Raw genomic sequence first — 20,989 nt, 5'->3', positions numbered from 1 at the left:
GGAGGCCACGCCTCACCTGGGGCGTGGCCGCCACCCACTGGTGCTCGGAATTATGTCACTGCGCCAGCGAGTCATCGTGTCCGCCACAATATATCAGGTGAATGAAGCGTCAGACCATGCATGACATTATAACATGTTAGATCTGGTGAAAGGATCAGACCGTACATGACATTATAACATGTTAGATCAGGTAAATGAAAGGATCAGAACATGCCACATGATTTTAAATTCCTGATAGTAACATTTACTTCAGTGAGGATGTCAGGGTGTGGGAGGGGGCAATATCGCAATCCACAAAACCCTTTGAGGAGTGGGGATATTGTTTCATAATATCATTAATATTATGCTATTATTTATTATAAGTGTTGTTATTACGTTTGTAATCAGAAGCAGCTTTGGAAAACCCAAAACGCCGCAAAATTGCCTTGGAATAACTCCATGGAAGCGGCAGGAAGGGTCGTGTTATTAACCCTTGTGGGGTATACAGACTGCAGTAGATCTACGATCAGGAGCGATCGTCGACGTGATAAGCATGGTCTAACTCTAATGTGTATTTCTCCAAATTTATTTCAGTTCTTTGTTAAACAGCATTATTGACCATTTAAAAAGGTAATCAAACGTGTTTGTGGTTTATAATATTTTTACCTCCTGTAGAAGCTGTTGCTCCCACGGAAACGCCATTATAACCATAAGCTATTTATACACGTTATAACTGCAGGAAAAACGCCTTAGGGAAGTGGGACATTATTAGTATTAATATTGTTTTGTAATAACATTAATAACATGCGATTACCATTTGTTTTGTTGCAAGATGTGGCCTTGGATAAACGCCACGATAAAGCTAATTTAACATTGATATACACCTCAACACACAACGTCTTTGACGGCAACGGCGGGGAAAACCCGCTCCGGGGAGCAAACCCCCTTGGGGAGGGGGGGAATGAATGCGCTACAACCTTCATTGTGTAACCCTTAGTCATCGTGTCAAGTTTGGTTGAGATTGGATAAGTAACGACAGGATGTATCGCGGTCAAATAAATAATCAGACAGACAGACAGACAGACGCCAAATTGCGTATTTTAGTATGATTGTGTGCAAGGTTTCATCCTAAAAGTTTCCAATAACTTTTTTCCCCTTTATTCATTTATCGGACATGGGTAGCTTACTGATGCCGTTTCGTTCATTTGAAATGATGGCGGCCCTTCTCTTCAAACTGTACTGCAGTTACATTGGAGATTATTCATCCGTGGTTGTACTTTGGACAACCAGTGCTTTGATCCAGGTATGAAGGAGCAGCAAAATATGTCTAAATCACGATCTAGTCAGGTTCACTATGTTTTTTCGTTCAAAATCATGGTAGATTAGCAAACCTATACATTTTTGGAAACGTTATTACATGGAAAATCTGAAAATCAATGTTTACATTTGCCAATTCCGACCAATTCGATTCGACCAATTCGACCAATCGACCAATTCAATTCGACCATTCGACCAATCGCTTCGATCGACCATTCGATCGATTCGATTCATCGAATTCGATTCGATCGACCATTCGACCAATTCGATTTGCCAATCAATTTGACCGACCTTTGCTTGTGTGGAACGGACTGTGAAAACGATGCGGACCATATTGTCGGATACGACACACAGGACAGTGATGACGAACTCTAAATGGCATATTCTGTAATCGTGTATGTTTGATGCCATTGACTGCCTGTGTATATTTTGTCATTGACTGCCTGTGTAGATGTGAAGTTATACTGACTGCATGTGTATATATGATTTTGCTGACTGCCTGTGTATGTTTGGTGATATGAATTATTGTGACACATTTTGATGTTATTAACTGCCTGTACAAAATGATAACATGTATTTGATTATGCAACTTATCGTGAATTTAAAGACAGTATTTTGCAATTCAAAACCTTTGATTCGTGTCTTACCATTCCCTATATCACTAATTTGATACTTTCATTGGATTCCTTGTCCCTGAAAATATAGGTTTAGTATATTTTTAAAAGTTTTTAGGGTAATTAGAGGCAGAAATAGAACAAAATATGTATTTTACAGTGGCCATTTTGAAAATCCAAAATGGCCGCCATACAGGTATCTCTCCAAATGTAAACATTGATTTTTAGTTTCCTTATGCTATAACCTTTCCAAAAATGTATAGGTTTGCTAATCTACCATGATTTTGAACGAAATATAATTTATTGACATGGTGAACCTGACTAATCTTGCATAATTTGAAATGACACTTGAAGGCAGTGCTTGGTTCCGAGCATGATGCCTTTCCTCTGGTCCTTGATGGTACAGATTATGTGGCTGAAAGAAGCTCATTTGAGCAGAGAGCGGGAGTTGTTGCAGTACATGTTGTAGATGGTATACAATACACTGTAGCCACAAATTACTGGAAAGACAGCGGTGGTTAGTGATCTGACTTCATGATGAGTTGATTTTATGAGCGAGCTGTTGCGTCAGGGATGGAATCGAGCTTTATTGAAGTGTTCTTCCAGATGCTACCATTAAAGTCAACATTACCGATACGCTATTCCATCTTCTGACTTGAGCTTGGCAGATGCTGGAGAGCAGGGGTTCACAAATCCAGGGTCGTGACCCAAACTTGAAAATCCCGATTTTTTTTGAGGGTGGGTTTCACGTTGAAAGCATTTTCTCACTTTTTTTTTGTCGTACTGACCTGTTCCAAGTAGGTACCGGTCCCATTTGGGCCGGGAGGCAAATGTGATTTCAATTTTTGGGTCATGTACAAAAACCTTTGGGAACCACTGGTGTAGAAGTTTTGGGGAGTTTGTATATCGGATGCTCATTGTATTGCAAAATGCGCAGCTTTTGTCCTCTTACACGTTATGTTAGAGAGTAAGAGGGTATGATCTTTAATTCTCTTTTCGTAGACAAAAACATTGTTTGAAGTTTCTGCACACTACAATAACAATTGTGCAGAGTAGTTGAAACCTGTTGACATGGCTCATCATAATTTGTATAAATGCGCAACTTTCCTTGCTATGCAGCAACAGCAACTGTAATTTCGATTTTAAGACATTTGTTAAAACTTTGAAACACATGTTTTCTTCACCGCCGTCACAGGTCGAGAATGTATTTTGAAACAATTCCAAAGCAGTATTACTAGAGCAATTTATTTAATTTTACATTTTCTTATTAAAACACCAGTGGTTCTGGTGTTGAAAATTCTGGATCATCGATAAAGTGGAACATGCAATTGCTATAATTCACAACATTAACAAGATCAGTAAATGCATGTCCTAGAAATGTTTGAGGACGTGGTCAACATCGGGTTATTTTACAACTAAAATGGCCGTCATTCGGCCATCTTTGATCGCATCTTGAAACAAAATGATGTGCTAAAATACCATCATGTATTATTATCTATATGTCAAGTATGAACAAAATCGGAACATATATGAACGACATATGTTTGTGGACGCACACACGTACGGACAGATGGACAAGACCCAATCCATAAGCCCCGTTTCGGAGCAAGTCCAATGAGAGCTAATAACAGGAGTAAAACTAGAACGGCACTCCAGAGAGCAAACCTCCACCTGGTTGGCCACGTCACTCAATGGTGAAGAATCGCTTAAAAAATTATACTGGCTGCATCCAGATCCAGATCTTCACCAAAATTGAATCGGTTCTTCCTTGTCACACATCCAACCTCTCCACCAAGTTTGGTCCAAATCCATCCATAACTTTTTGAGATATCCCGCTATGTATCGTTTTTGGCCCCATCTCCCAATGGTGAAGAATCACTTGTAAAATTAAATAATTCTCATATCCGAATCCATATTGAGATCTTCACCAAAATTTAATCGAACCGTCCTTATCCGACACCTAACCGGTCCACCCAGTTTCGTCCAAATCCGTATACAAGTTTTTGAGATATCCTGCTATGTATCGTTTTTGGCGCAATCTCCCAATGGTGAACAATCACCGGCTACTATAAAAAAAAATTTTAAGTGATTCTTCACCATTAGGAAAAAATAATAATAATAAAATTTTATTTTATTTTTTCCCAATGGTGAAGAATCACTTTTTTAAAAATTCTAGTAGCCGGATCCGAATCTGGATCTTCACCAAAATCGAATAATTTCGTCCTTGTCACATGCACTACCTCTCTGCCAAATTTCGTCCGGATACATCCACAACATTTTGATATATCTTGTTCACAGACAAACAGACAGACAGGGGTGAAAACATAACCTCCATCCACCTTTGGTGGCTGAGGTAACTAGAGGTCTATCGGCTGTACCGCTGATGCAACTCCCCCATAGGTTAGGGCAAGAATTTGTAATTTGTTCAGGCTGCAGGCGATCACTGGCCTACTCTCCTGAAGGACATCGTAGGATCATTAACATCCACCATGTAATGCTAGTAGACGGGACACCCAGTTTGACGTCCACACAAGGGACGACACACACATTGATGCTTCGTCCTGCACGCAAGACACCAGTTTCTAGCTGGTCGGGATTCAAACCCAGGCTAGACAGTTCAGAGGCCATCCTGCCACCATGTCTTTGTCTATCCCAGAAATAAGCTCATTTTTATTTGCTTTTATTTTCACGAAATTAATCTCCTTCCCCTGCAGGTAAATGCAAAGTTTTGCAAAATATAAACATGCTTTCCCTTCTAACGATGTTAAACAAATGCCACTTTTGCTTCTTGTTTTTTTCCACAATGTCTAATGCTCATGGAAGAGCTTGCACATGGGTTAAATTCAGGACCAAGGCATTCTGAGACGGTGGGCTTTTACATAAATTACAAGGACAGCAGGAGAGCAGGTACACTGGTACAGCTTAACACTACTTGGGATTTGTCGCTTTTGCATCATCGAATGATGCCACTGATGGGATTGTAAAACAGGCGTTCACTTCTGAGCACATTGCTTTGCTATATTTGTGGCTTCTGTTTTTATTTTGGAACACGCACTTCAAAAAATTGTCCAGTTTTGAAACAAGTGACCTAATTTAATTAATCGTTTTTTTTTTCTTTATAACTAGTAAAGATTTAGTGGAATTTGTGGAAGCTGATTAATGTATGAGGAGAAGGTGGGATTGGGTGGGGAGAGAATCATTGCAACTCAAGTCGTGAATTTGTGTCAGTTTTATGCTGGCACCGAAAACCAGAAATTTTAGAAAAGCAAATTGTTCCAGCTGCACTTGTGGAATGGATTACTTAACAATAATACATTTGGTTGATAAAGAAGCCACACATGCTGATGTGGAACATGCTGTCTCCATAATTATATTCTCAAATTGTCCTTTTTTATTACCATAACATTTATCTGAGTAGTGTTTCACGGACGGATGGTGTTAAGTGCTTGTTCTTCATGTCATCACGACCTGCCAAATGTATTGTGTACCAGTTGGAAACCGAGTGAAACTGGTGCTTTGGCATGCAGGAGAGAGGATGTTTGACTTCGACAGCGGGCGTTATGCACCACTGCATGCACCGCCGTCTGAGCACTACACATTCGTCTTCAACACTTTTGTAATGATGCAACTCTTCAACGAGGTCAATGCTCGCAAGATTCACGGGGAGCGTAATGTCTTTGGGGGTATCTACCGAAACCCCATTTTCTGCTCCATCGTGTTGGGGACGTTTGTGATTCAGGTCAGACATTTATTTGGCCCTGGTTGTTGTTTTTTGCCATTTTCCAGCTTCCTTGCCATTTTTTCCTTTGCTTGTACTCATATAATTTTTACACCTTTTAACTGGCCTGTCCATAAATGTGCTATTGTGGTGTGATATATATTTCTAATTATTTTTCATTTTTTATTCAGCCTCATTCTTATACCATCTGGAATGAATGATTGGTTGCCTGCTTTGGATCATTTGACCAACTTTACTTGTCTGACATATTACTGATGATTTTGCTTATTAGTTTAAATTCTGTCAAAATGTCACACACCACCATCATAACCAGGCCAATACCACCCTTTTCAAGATTAACGTAGTGGGAATTTAAATTTCAATTACGTGCAACGTAGCCACTTGACTCGTCATATAGTTACACCTGTGGACATATTCACATTAATCCTGTGCAGGTGTTCTATTCAGCAATTTGTTGTAATGAAACCGACAAGGAAGCGCAAAATAGTTGTAAAGCAAAGATACATCTGAAATTATTGCACCAATTTGAATTCGCAATATATAGGGACAATTCAGATACAGAAACACACACACGCAGACAGCTACACACACACACACACACACACACACACACACACACACACACACACGTGCAGAGAGACACACGTGCAGGGAGAGATACATGTGCAGAGAGAGAGAGAGATACACGTAGTTCTCGATTTCTCCCTCCCCCCCCCCCCCCCCCCCCCCCCTATTAGCTCTCTCAATGCATGTACATGTAGGAGCAAGGTCCACTGCTGTCACCTAGAGATGCCAAAGACTGCGCTGATAAATCTCGTGGCAGGCATCTAGCTCCTTGAGATCCTTGCACAATGGTGTCCAACACTCCGCATGTTACAACAGTGCAGAGTGCACAAGTCTGATAAATAAGACTTTGTTTTGGAGGTTGTTGGACAGCAATCATTGAAAACAGCTAGTCTCTGAGCCCCAAAAGCCCTGGAAGCTAAGGCAATCCTCTCAATGTCCACATCCACAATCCCAGTTGAAGCAATTGGTGACCCCAAGTAGTAGAACTCCTGTTCGCACATTGTTCACATTCCCCACAATGGTACTGTTTGTATTGGTGACTTCTCTACTGCAACCATGATTTTGATATTGTTGAAGCTCTCACACAATCTAAAGCCCACTGCTGTCCTGGAGAACTCTTTCACGGTGACCTCTGCTCCTGCTCATGTGGTGGCCAAGAGTGCAGCATCTGCAAACTGGAATTTAGTCATACTAGCAATAGTACCTGCCCTACGGGCGGGGCTTCAATTGGGAAGCCCAAATGAAAAGGTAAAATATCAGAAATTGAAGGCTTTTTTATTTTAAACGATTCATATAAACATCCGTTGAATCATATCACACGCAAATCATCAAAATCTAAACAGTACATGGCTAAACAGTACATGGACGATCACGTACCACGTACATCTCGCGTCTCGCTCGCTCTCATGTTGTCCCGATAATGATCCTTCCGCAGGTTCACCGACGGAAACCTTGTTACGACTTTTACTTCCTCTAGAGTCTAGACAGTCAAGTCAAGTCAAGTCAGTTCAAGTCAAGTCAAGTTCTGGTATTTTACCTATTCATTTGGGCTTCCCAATTGAAGCCCCGCCCGTAGGGCGGGTACTGTTGCTAGGTACACGCTGGCCCGTCCAGTGTAGCGCGCATGCGGCCCCGGACATCGAAGGGCATTAAACGTTCATTAAAGGATTACGAAACGAAAAACATTACGAAATTACGTTCACACCGTCACGTCAAACACTACCGTGAACACATACATCGTCACAACATCATCACAATGACAACATCGTCACAATGAATGGTATGCGAACGCAAATGTTATGCGGGAGTCCAAACCTGAGAATGCTGGAGGCCAAAGCTGAAATTGGGAAAACTAAATAGCCTATTTTACTCCCAGGAGTCCCAGGATTACCCACCCAAAATATATTTGCGATCGGTTCAGCAGTTTTTACAGTACCTTCGAACAGACAGACAGACATTTGGTGAATTATAGTAAGATATTTGGGAATTTAGACATATATTCCTAGTTTACCACCTGAAAAGCTTCTGGTCCAGCTTGTAGTGCAGGAGGATACCCATTCCATCCACTCTTGTGACCTGCTCACTCCACATTTCTACCACATCATGCGTATACAAGTTAAACAGAGTCGGTGCCATTGGACACCCCTGATGAAGCCTATTGTCAACATCTATCTCATCCAATACCTTCCCATTCATATGTATCTGGCTCTTCATGGACTCATGAAAAGACCGAATTAGCTTAACAATATTTTCAGGGATGCCAAGCTTCCCAAGTGCTTTCCATAAGGCAGTACTACAGGGAACCAAGTCATGTCAACAAACAAGAAAAATAAGTTATCTGGATGCTCATGTGACTTCTCTAGGAGTTGTTGGACTGTGAATATAATGTCTGAACAGCTTCTCTCTTCCTGGAAGCCACATTTTGATTCAGGGAGTTCCTCTTCCGCCGCTTTCTGTAGTCCTTTATTTTTATTTTTTTGCAACATCATAGTACTTTGCCAGCAACATCAAGGAGAGAAAGGCCTCACTAGTTATCACAAAAAAGAAAGGTCTCCCTTCTTAAGGATAGGCACCAGAACAGTCAGACCAGTCTGATCAGTACTTCCTGTCCACTCCAAATAGCATGAAGTCATAAAGGTTATTGACAAAATCATTTGCAGCATCCAACTATCAACATCTCTGGCAGGATACCTGATCTTCCACCTGTTTTTTCTATTTCTGAGCTTGTTTGTAGCCACAAATGTCTCCAACCTGGATTGTGGTTCTTCCATTTGCATTTTCATATGCCTCTGGTTCACTTTGTCAACCTCAGTTCTGTTAAAACGACTCTGAACTTTCAACAATTTTGAGAAGTGTTGACATCTCTCTTTCAGAGCCGAAATATAGAGGTGCAAGAGGTTCGAGCTTTATCCTTCATAGTTACACACCTTGTTCGAATCATTCCCTTCCTTCCATGTTTGTTGCATGCCTCGTATGCACTGCCATCCATACCTTCTCACCAAATCTCTCTCATTGTGCTTCCTTGCCTTTGGATTGGAACCAGATGTTATTTGCCTCTCTGACTGCCCACCTAGCCTCTCAGCATACCTTAGCAAACTTTTGATCAATTTCACACCATGAGGAGGTACTTGGAGTATAAGCTGTTCCTTTGCTGAAAAAGTGTTCCAATGTGGCATACGCTTCCCTGAACCAGTGAGGCTGCCTGCTTTCCTTGTAGCCCAAGCTCTCCTCTATCGTCAACACTGATCTTATAGTGGTCCACTTCTAAGTAGTGTATCGTCTCAGACGATTGCCAAATGTTCTCTCAACCTGCGATATAGTTTCACAGGAATGGAATCTCCCCTTTAGAGTGTTCTCAGTGTTGTCATCATGGTTGTCACGTAGCATGTTCACATTATATGTTCCTCCCATTTGTTGAGAGCTTGGGTGTAGCTTCCACGTCGCTATTATTCTTATTTCAATACGCAGCAGTTGTTGATCTGCATGAGGCATTCCACACCTCTCACCATGGATGTATCCAGATAGAGCCTCATATCTTTGTCACATAAATACATCGCCTATGCAGTGCCAAACTTTAAATTTCAGATGCTGCCAGGCTTGCTTTTTGATGCTCCCCTTCACAAAGCAGGTGTTGCAAATTGTTGCCTCATTTTGGAAAAGGAATGCCAGAAGCTCTTTGCCAGCTGTGGCTTCACCAAAGCTGTGGAGATCATGCACACGGACCTACTGATCATCATCGTCTGGTTCTGATCTTGACCCAATGCATGCATTGATATCACTGAGAATAAGATTAATTTTGTCGGATTCCATCCAGAGCTTGTTGGAGGTCATCAAATAATCTGTCTTTCTCCTCTCTCTTTGCACTAAATGTGGGTATTTAGCAAGATTGCACATGTAAGTGCAAGGAGCCTCTACCCTTTCCAAACTTGAGTGTCACAGTAAGCACCCTAGATAGAGTTCCATGCCTTCCACTGCTTACTGCCTGCTCTCCCCTCCTGCCCCTCTGCGAGGTCTCTTCAAACCCAAGAGTTGTTCAACCAGCTAACACTATCACTGTGTCTCCAACTCTGTAAGTGACAGTGCCAAACATCTTTGTTTCTTGAAGTGCAGCAATCTTCACCTGGTATCTCTATATCTCCCTCACTAGTCACTACCAAGTCCACTCTCTTGTTTTCAACAGATGTTGTCTCAATTCCCTGTCATGCAGTCTCGGTTGAGCTTTCTGTACAAAATAGTAATCTAACATTGCACCTGCATGGTACCTGCATACATGAGTAAGTGAATGCCATGCCCTTGTCATATCTGCAAAATAACTTGACCAGAGGGTTTGCAAAGGCTCGGCGGTTGTACAAGTGTGATTTGAATTGAGTGGCACCATCGTTCGGTGCCTTGGACGTAGATTCACATTAATTCACATTTGCAATGCCATGTAGACCGATAAGCCAAGAGTTGGATCCACCTACTCAGTCTTCATTATGGGGTAGGGATTGGACACACACACACACACACACACACACACACACACACACACACACACACACACACACACACACACTCACACACAATACACACAATACAAACATACACATACACTGGTACAATATAATTCAACAAATGCAAGTAATTCTACACTGGTGCAAGGTTAAACGACTATGTACAGGAAATTTCAACAAAGCATTAAAGCTTAAACATAAACACATGCACAACACCAAGGGAAAAAAGTGATTTATTGCATATTATATTGTTCCGATTGTAAGGGGGTGGGGTATATATATTACTTTAGTACAGTTATAGGTTAGTATGGTCTGTATTCAGCTCGTTAGCCATCTTGATGTACTAAGTAGGGAAATGTAGCTTAAGGGTTGTCCTGTTTAAATGTGCATCATACAAAGGATGAGGCGTTGTAATAAATAGTCAGGGTTTAAGGTAAAATAATCGTACGTGCAGCCTTCTGTGACACCCCGGGTGGGGCCTTCGGAAAGAGAAAGGAGGGCCTGAGAGGGGGCATCGTGAAAAGAAAGAGGAGTTTTGAGGAAGGGTGTCCTCGGAAAGAGAGAAGGGAGGAGTTTTGTCACCTCCTAAGGGAGGGGAAGGGGTGGAGGGGGAATGGGAGAGATTTGGGGTGGAGCCTGGATCACCTCGCAAGAAGGGAGAGGGTTGATTGCCCTCTCGGAAAAGACAGTTAGGAATTGCCTCAGAGGGAGAGGACGAGGGGACGGTTGGTTCGGCCTCTGAGTGGTACAATTTCCCTCTCCTGAGAAGTGTTTCTGTTCGTCTCTTGCTTTGTCATCCTCCCTGGTTCCTACTCATGTGCCTGTTTTGTGGTTCCTGCTCACCTGTTCATCATCTTGCCTCCCTGTTTTGTCGTGCCTGCTTCGTGGCCATCCGAACTCTAAAAACACGAAGCAAAGGCCTCACCCAGTTTTTCGTTTCCCTCCCCGTCTATGTTCCAGTCTGGTGTGGAGATGCCCACCGTCGTCCTCCATCATTGGGTTCCATATTCCCCTTGTAATTTTCTGGAAATAAATCCTATAAAATCAGATTAAGGATCTCATGGGCTTCTTCATTTCCCACGCGTATGAGCCTCCTCCATTTGGTTTGAATACAGTAAAAGATTGTTTTTGTTTCATCGCAGGATTAACACCTCCTGCTGTAGCGCGGTCGATATGAATTGACCCGTTGATGCTGCAATAACTATTCTCCGAATAAAATATCCGTCTGTTCCTGCCACGGGCTTTCTCGGCAGAATTAATAAGGTTCAATCTCAATACCATAGCACTGAGTGTAAGCAATGTTTCAGCCTCCAATTTTTGATTTACTCACAACTACAGGTTTATTGATATTGACACTGGTTGAGTAAGCAGCTCACACAAAATCATGGCTCTGCCACCCAGAAGCTGAATAATTTTCAGAATCCACAAAAGAGGGAAATAACACCCACATGCACTCAAACGCCACCTCTAAGCTCCTGTATTACATCACTGGCTCTTCACCAACGTCTTCCAGCACCATGACTTACACCCTAGGCACCTCTACCCTCTTTAGCCCACTTCATTACCTCCACCACCGAAGGTGGATGGAGGTTTTGTTTTCACCCCTGTCTGTTTGTCTGTCCGTTTGTTTGTTTGTGAAGAAAATATCTCAAAAAGTTGTGGACGGATTTGGATGAAACTTGATGGACCGGTGGGTTTCTGACAAGAACGATTCGATTTTGGTGAAGATCTGAATATGGATTCAGATATGAGAATTATTTAATTTTCCAGGTGATTCTTCACTATTGGGAGATAGGGCCAAAAACTATACATAGCGGGATATCTCAAAAAGTTATGGATGGATTTGGCCGAAACTTGGTGGACAGGTTGTGTGTGTGTGACGAGGAAGAATCGATTCTGTTTTGGTGAAGATCTGAATATAGATTCGGATATGAGAATTATTTAATTTTTCAAGTGATTCTTCACCATTGAGTGATCGGGCGAAAATCAATATAAAGCAGGATATCTCAAAAAGTTGTGGATGGATTTGGACGAAACTTGGTGAACAGGTTGGGTGTGTGACCAGGAATAATCGATTCAATTTTGGTGAAGATCCAGATCTGGACCCAGCTGGTAGAATTTTTAAAGTTATTCTTCACCATTGAGTGATATGGCCAACCAGGCGGAAGTATGCTCTCTACTGAGTGCCGTTCTAGTTGTTTATATGACCCTTGTCAACTTTTTATGACAAGTTTGAGCAGAGCAGGAACAGGCCGATTCTGCTTAGTGACAGCCAGTGGGATAGCTCCACCACGTTAACATGTATGATTCTGTCGTTTGAAGGATCGTTCCACGCAAAGCCGCATCTTTCCGAGCAGAATCTTATTGGCGCGCTCTTGCTCACGCAGTCCGGTTCGTGTGTGTGTGTGTGTGTGTGTGTGTGTGTGTGTGTGTGTGTGTGTGTGTGTGTGTGTGTGTGTGTGTGTGTGTGTGTGTGTGTGTGTGTGCGTGCGTGCGCGCAAGAAAGTCGAGGAGTGTGGTCGTGGTCGAGGAGTGTGGTCGTGGAAGCAAGAAAGTCGAGGAGTGTGGTCGTGGTCGAGGAGTGTGGTCGTGGAAGCAAGAAAGTCGAGGAGTGTGGTCGTGAAAGCAAGAAAGTCGAGGAGTGTGATCGTGAGACGAGGAGTGGTGGATAACATGCACAGGTTTAGGAGGGAAGGTGGTTCCATCATTGGTGGAGGCCCCTGTGAAGAGTTTGGGAACATGGTATACAGTGGAGTTGAATGATGTGGGAAGAGTGGAGGAGGTCAGAAACAAGCTTTTGAGAGGTTTTAAGAGGATTGATGGATGTGGTTTGCCAGGTAAGTTGAAGGTACGGTGTTTGAAGTTTGGATTGATGCCACGAGTATTGTGGCCATTGATGATGTATGATATTGCGATTGGGCATGTAGAGAGGATGGAGGTTCTGGTGAGCGGGTTTGTGAGGAGGTGGTTGGGAGTGCCACGCTGTTTGACGAACATTGCCTTTTATGGTCAGGGTGAAAAACTCCAGTTTCCCTTGACATCATTAACCGAGGAGTTTAAGGTGGTGAGGGTGCGGGAGTTCATGATGTTGCGGGATTCAAGTGATGCAATGGTAAAGAATGCTCTCCCAGAGAAGAAGGGAAGTCGGAAGTGGAATGCAAGAGCAGAGGTGGATGAGATGGAGGAGCGGTTGCAACATGAGGAGGTCGTGGGGATCGTTCAGCATGGGAAGCATGGCTTGGGGTGGATAAAGCATGAGCGATGGGGAAAGGCATGTGTGAAAGAGAGGAGGAAGATGGTTGAGAGGGAGGTGAGAAGAAAGGAAGAGGAGGGGAGATATGTGAAAGCAGTCGGTCAGGCACAGCAAGGTGCTTGAACTAAGTGGGAAGGTGTGCGGATGAGGATGTTGAAGTGGCAAGAGATTTGGAGGATGGAGCCAATATTGTTGAATTTCCTATTGCGGGCAACGTATGATGTGCTTCCATCACCAGTAAACTTGAGATTGTGTGGGTTGTTGCAGGAGGAGAGATGTTATTTGTGTGGAGGTGTGGGAACGGTGCAGCATGCACTGAGTGCATGTTCAGTAGCATTGGCAGCAGGACAATACAGGTGGCGACATGATCAGGTGCTGGCGGTGGTGGTGCAGATGGTGCAACAAGAGGTGCTGAGGTCGAGAGAAAGAAGAGTGGAGAAGGAGACTGATGGGGGAGAGGTGTGGTTTGTCAAAGAGGGCCAAGAGGTAAGAGGTGGAAAGAGGAGGAGGTGGAAAGCAAGAGGGCTGTCAGATGCTTGTGATTGGCAGGTGGTGGTGGACCTGAAGCCACAATTGGTATTCCCAGAGGAGATCTGTGTGACAAGGTTGTGGCCTGACTGTCATTTGGTCAGGTGCAACACGACAGGTCATATTAGGGGAATTGTCTGTACCTTGGGAAGAGAACATGGAGGAGGTGCACGAGAGGAAGAGAGGAAAGTACAGTGAGCTGGAGGCAGTGCATCAGGAGAAGGGTTGGCGAGTTTCTTGTCAGCCATTTGAGGTGGTGTGTAGAGGGTATATTGGCAATTCCTTTTCTGCATTTCTTGCTTGGCTTGGTGTGTGTTGGACAGAAAGAAGAAGGGTGTGTGACAAAGTGGTACAGTTTGCCTTGAAAGGCTCACTTTTTATATGGAGGAAGTTTATGGAGGCACGTCGAATGGTGTAGGTTGAGGTTGTGGGGGGTGGTTGAGGGCACCATACGCAGAGAGTTGAGGGCAAGGCAGGATGCCAGACTGTATCAAAAGCACAAGATGTGTCTCGAGAGACTGCCCTGATCTCGTCTGAAATAGAGGGCCTCCATCCATTGTTGAGTGAGTAGAAGCAACATATCCAAGGTAGAGTAACCCCAGCGCTTCACAACAACTTTGGCATCACCGTTGTAAGAAAAATGTTCTCCACGAAGGAGTTCTTAAGTTTCCGGAAGAAATGAAAATCTGATGGACCTACTGTATGTCGGGGCTGTATGCCTGGTGCTGTAAGGTGGTGAAACTGAGGAAACCAATTGCTTCATTCGTTCCTGCAATCATGTGAGGCCATGCATTGTCATGCTGGAGGAGAACCGTCTGCATTTCAGGACAAACTCTCAATCTGTGCCTTCAGTTTATTTATTGTAGTGTATCATGTTAAGTTAGTGCTCAGAGTGCTCAGAGTTAATCGTGCTACCCTTTCACATGAATTCCATATGGACTATCCCTTTCATGTCCCAAAAATCCATAAGCATGTGATCTTCCTGGCAGATTAATTGCATCATGAATTTTTTTTTAGTGCTGGTGATCCTTTGTGGTGGTACTCCATTGACCATCTCTTCCTCTCAGGATCATAATGGTGCACCCAACTCTCATCGCCAGTCACAATATTGAACAGGAACTGGTCACCTTCACATTCATAGTGTAACAATAGCTCTGCACACACTTCCATCCACCTCTCCTTCATTGCACCAGTCAGCATTCAGAGAACCCACTGACAACGGCGTGCTGCCCTCTGCCATTTTGACAAACATAGCACTGAGATATCTCGCGTCAGAATCACGAAACTTCGCACCCAGTGGCAGGGATAACTAATGTGCGGACTGCACTTTGTGTCATTCAAATATCTTTACTTGTTTTGCAGAAGAAGAAGAGGCATTACGTTTCAATACACCCTCGTACAAACCAGGCCAACCCGAATTTTAGAAAAACATTGGTGCACTTTTTGAAAATTTTCAATGTATTTTAACCTTGGTGGTTTGGGGAATTGTATAAAATTATCTGTAATTATCTGTCTTGACAATTAATATACGTACATTGCTTAGGGGCATTTAATTTGATGTCAGGTCCCTCTTATGATGATAATCATAACTAGAACGGTACTCAGTAGAGAGCGCATACCTCCGCCAGGCTGAATACTTTGTTTTGTATCCAACTGATAGGTCATATCTGGATTCGGACCTAAACCAAAATCGAATTGCCTTGTTTGTGTCACCTACCCCACTCATCCATAAAGTTTTGTCACAAGTCATCCACAACTTTTTGAAATATCATGCTATATATAGTTTTTGGCCCCATCACTCAATGGTGAAGAATCGCTCAAAAAATAAATTCTCGTATCCAGATCCGGATTTGGATCTTCACCAAAATCAAATCGATTTGTCCTTGTTACACAACCAAGCTCGCCAAGCTCACCTCACCAAGTATCAGAAATGTCGGTTTGTGCTAATTATTGATTTTAGCTATGTTTGACTCCACCAAATATCACAATTCCAAGGTCTGTTGAGCTTGATAGGCCAAAACAGGATTGATTGATTGTCTCAGATCACTGGAGTTTATCACCTTAAAGTTTGTGTGAGTATTTACCACCATGGGAAATAAGTTGTGGCCAACATTTAATTTTTTTTATGTTATTTGTTTTGTTTTGTTTAATTTATTTTTTCCTTTTGATGAAGTGCTAACACTCTACCTTGTTTCCCACGGTGGCAAACACTCTTATAAACGATTATTTGATAAAATCCATTATTTATTTTGGCTTCCAACACAGACACACCTTCACAGAGACTCGTATTCCATTTATGGTTGCTCAGATGATGCCCAAGTTGATTCTGAAATGTGTGCTTGTCTCAATTTGCCTCAGATCTTCATTGTGCAGTTTGGTGGAAAACCTTTCAGCTGCACGGCCCTCAATATTGAGCAGTGGTTATGGTGCGTCTTTCTGGGCATTGCGGAGCTTCTGTGGGGGCAGGTGAGGGCACCTAGCATTCTACGATTCTTCATTCTAAGCCCTGCCTTGAATGTTGTGCTTTATAAATGTAACGATGGAGTTTTTGCAGACCATTGTCCTCCAATGGAGTGCAAAGGGTGAAACGCCATGAGTTTCATTTGAAGCTCCGGTGGCTATAGGACTATTCAGATTGTGAAACACTCATCATGAATTGATGGAAGAAATGCATGTTCTTTAGACCTAAAATGAAATGTGATTGAAGATTGTAGTCGAGGGTAAAATTACATACACTGACTAGAATTAAAACCTTTTTGATCGGTTCCCATGAGCCCTACTTCGCACGTCATTCAAAAAATGATGCCTCCATTTTTTATTATTATATTTAACTCTTTCTTGATTCTGGGAGGGGAACACGTGACTTCACCTCCGATATTTTTAAAGCTCAAATCTGTTCTGCAAGCATAACTTCTGAGCAGCAAATAATAAATGGGATGTGGTAGGGGGTTGGTCACAAGCATCACCATTGCACAGAACTGGAAACTGATATAACAGCAAGCAAATCAAGAAACAGTCTCACCGGTGATGAAGTGGCTTTTTTTGGGCATCCTGTATTGATTTTGCCACTCGGTCGAATATCCAATCACCATATCAGAGTAACGGGATAATCATGAAACATTCTCTTTCAGTTCCAATTACTGTGTATACGAGAAGTATGCGAGAAGTGAAGTACGAGATGTATGCGAGAAGCTTCAAGCAAAAATGGTGCACTGAATTTTACTCCTTGTGCAGTACTTTATTGGACCTTGTCTAAGGGCAAATTACAAATTCTGTCTTTGTATTTGGATTAATTTGTCATTCTAGAAAGCATCCCAAAACGCGTAGCCCACCCACATCTGCTTTGTACTCAAACTAAACTTGACGAAAACAGCCAATATACATAAATATATATATATACACATACAGATTGGATTGACCCCCCTAACTTGACGAGGAAGCAAGGCAAGATTGAGTCTCACCCCAGCAATTGCTGCACAACCTGTTAGCAACAAATGCCGCCTGCCACGCGAACACATTGTCTCTGCCCTGCTCATCAACAGTTAGGAGGTTTGCAGTCAGGAATATTAAATTTAACCAAAGAAGCACACTAACCCTATGACATGATGCTGACGTCATGTGCATACATTATACCAACATATCTCCAAACTAGGAGGCATCCGTATGGTACTCAAGCCTTTGCAGACTGAGATAAAAGCTCTATCATCACAAATAGACAAAGGCAGAGATGTCGATCTATATTTCGCCCTTATTATGGGCTCATCAGGACAACAAACTGCAAATTGTTTATTTGTGACCAAACTAAGCCGCAAATAAACACAAATCGCACCCCCTAACTTGACAAGGAAGTAAGGCACAGATTGAGTGTCACCCCAGCAATTGCTGCCTTACCTCTTGGTATAATTTATGCATATGACGCCAGCGTCATCTCAAAGGGTTGGTGTGCTTCTTTGGTTAAGTATATATACATACATATATATATATATATATATATATATATATATATATATATATATATATAAATATATATTAAGTAATGACTTGCGGTTGGGATTAAAATCAAATGAATCCATTTTTAGTTCTCCAACCTTTAATGAGCAAATAAAAAACTGCTCGACGTTTCGATCAGCGACACGGATAAACGTGCATCCACTGACCTTTCTCAAGAGTAAAGCAAAACAACTCTATACCCTCCCTTATATAAGGGAAAAAGGGGGTGCGGACACCAAAACCACCAATCAATGCTGTTGGTTCTGAACAATTCTAGTATGCATATAGAGTTGTTTTGCTTTACTCTTGAGAAAGGTCAGTGGATGCACGTTTATCCGTGTCAGTAGGGAGATAATGGGGCTTCCAGGACACCCATGTATTTAGATGGGACTTTTCCCCAAACTGCCCATTTTTCCCCCGATTACCGCGACACCCCCTTCTCCTTTTACATGTAAGTGAATGGGGGAGTCCTTACTTACCCTCCAAGGACCACGCGACATTCAAAATTCCTCATTGATCCTATGAATATTTGCTCATTTTCTAATTTTTTAAACAACTCCATTCTCTTATGGAACTCATCCCCATCTAGGATATTGATAAACTTTACATCAAGTACCTTTCTCTGTGCGTTTATAAAATGGTATGTTTCACGGAGGGACCTGGTCTGTCCTCCTCCCGATCCACATACCATTTTAAAATTATAATATTTATTATCCGGTTGATAACCATCAAAGTTCTCACTCCACTCTAATATATTTTTCTTCCCGCCCTCCATTACCCCACTTAACAAATGAATACGTTTATCCGTCTTGAGGACCTTCTGACCCTCTCAACCTCTCGGATCTGGTATTTCTCACACTCATTATGTTTTCCATTTATATACCAAGGTTGATTACACCTCCACCCTTTAGTCTGGTTAATACTTGGTTCTATCATTTATTTATTTATAAAAAAGGCGGCGGTAGCCCTTAAAATCCCTAACCCCATTATCTTATCACTAATATATGGATGGTTGTTGTTTAATGGCTTATCAGTTTTGTTTTTTGTAATTCTTGTGAGTAAAATGAACCCAAGATTTCTTCCCCATTCATATCATATAATTTGTAAGTCCAAGGGACTGTATCCATTACATCAATGATTTTAAATAATTCACGAGTCCATTTTTGTGTATAACCTTTTTCAAAATGGCTTTTCCATTTGTATATTCTTACCATATCACCAACTTTGAACTTGGGTTTTTTCAAATTAATCCCCATTTCATATTTTAATTTTGTAAATGTTTCTGATGGTTTTGATTTTGTTGATGAATGAACTGTATTATTGTAATTATCAACAATATTCTGGATTAAATACACCCATTGTTGAGAACCAAGTTGTGTGAATTTTTTATATAATTTTTCTTTTAAAGTACGATTAAAACGCTCAATAACAACTGCCTTTCCTTCATTAAAGGTGCTGTATAATTTAATATCCTCCCCCTTAAGAAATTTCATAAATATTTTGTTGTAGAACTCTGTTCCCTCATCAGTCCATAACTTCTTTGGTTTCCTTTTATCCCTATCAAATATTAGCTTAAAGGCTAACATTAAAGTATTACCTCTCTTGTTTTTCAACGGAACAACCCAGGCAAATCTACTCCTCAAATCAATAACGGTTAACGCATACCTGTATCCCCTGTCATTATTCAATTCAATTAAATCAGCGGACCATATGTGGTCGGTGTATTTAGAATAAACTTTCCTTCTTTTAAACTTTGTGATTATAGGTTTGTGTAATTCATTAGCCAAAAGCTCCTCAGCCTTGATGACATCATTGGAGTCTAATAGTTTTTTGAGGGTGAATAACCAAGACCAAGTTTCAATTTGACACTTATCATTTTTTTAACAATAAACCGATCAACTTTCTCTCTCAATGTAGGATTTTGTATCAAAGACAAATTATATAACATTTCTCTGTCTGCTTCATGTTTTTAATCCAATGTAGTGGTATTCCCATAAGCAATATCATGCTTCATACACACTTCATCAACCCTATTTATAGGTTTAGACCAAAGTTTAGGATTGTCAGCCTCATCTAATCTTTTATCCAAGTTTGTTCCTGGACCACAGAAAGAATACCCTGGAAGGTGTAATTCCCCTGGAATTCCAGTTGTTGTAAATTTACTTCCTGAGAGAAACTTTTGTATGTCTCCTCCACTTTTAGGAGAGATGAATTGGCACTTTTTAGAGCCACACACTTGACATATTCCTTTTTGATAAACTCTCTTATTTTTAGCTTTAACATAAGAGATGTTTTTAGATTTAGTTTTCTTTTTACATTTGAGACAATAACTCATATTTATTTATCAGAAAAATTCCGACAGAGGATCAAAACCTTTTTGGTTTTCAACATATACATTTCTATCTTAATTTTTAAAACATAAAGAATCCTAAGGAATGCCTTCACTCTCTCCTCCATTTATTTACAAATAAAACTAACTTAAGTCAATAACACCAACATCATCAACCACATAATCTTTTCCTTCTTCTTCTTCTTCTTCTTCACCACTTTCTCGTTTAAATCTCCTCCCTGAAAGTGAAGACATTGACGCCGTTATTCTTGAAAATAATATTTCCATTAGACTTTTCATTTCTTTATTTTCCTCCTCAGTGCGTTGAGTTTGATTTATTTGCTGTAATACCTTCAATCTTTTATTAATCTCACTGATTTCCATCTTTTTATATTTTTCCTCCCTCTCTCTTTGCTCCCTCTCCTCCTTCTCTCTTTTCTCCCTTTCCTCCCTCTCCTCCTTCTCTCTTTTCTCCCTTTCCTCCCTCTCCTTTTTTTCCCTTTCCTCCTTCTCCTTTTTCTCCCTCTCTTCCTTCTCTCTTTTCTCCCTTTCCTCCCTCTCCTTTTTCTCCCTCTCCTCCTTCTCCTTTTTCTCCCTCTCCTTTTTCTCCCTTTCCTCCTTCTTTTTCTCCCTTTCCTCCTTCGCCTCCTTCTCTCTTTCCTCCTTCTCTTCCTTAACTCC

General features: G+C 41.6%; 1 protein-coding gene across 8 annotated transcripts in view; it reads left to right on the top strand.

Annotated features, from left to right (window-relative positions):
* Window positions 1-20,989, top strand: part of LOC137439901 (plasma membrane calcium-transporting ATPase 3) — a 480,661-nt gene that overhangs the window by 397,719 nt on the left and 61,953 nt on the right. For 7 of the 8 annotated variants that reach the window (XM_078768504.1, XM_078768497.1, XM_078768519.1 and 4 more), the window contains 2 exons: window positions 5,438-5,649; window positions 16,348-16,455. In XM_078768504.1, the coding sequence (XP_078624630.1) occupies window positions 5,438-5,649; window positions 16,348-16,455 (320 nt within the window). Of the gene's footprint in view, window positions 1-5,437; window positions 5,650-16,347; window positions 16,456-18,866; window positions 19,033-20,989 lie in introns of those variants that run through there. The other variant, XM_078768514.1, reaches the window with a different exon arrangement.

This window comes from Myxine glutinosa, chromosome 1 (genome assembly GCF_964187855.1).
Source record: "Myxine glutinosa chromosome 1, kmMyxGlut1.1, whole genome shotgun sequence".
NCBI classification, from domain to species: domain Eukaryota; kingdom Metazoa; phylum Chordata; class Myxini; order Myxiniformes; family Myxinidae; genus Myxine; species Myxine glutinosa.
This window is presented reverse-complemented; position numbering and strand designations above follow the sequence as displayed.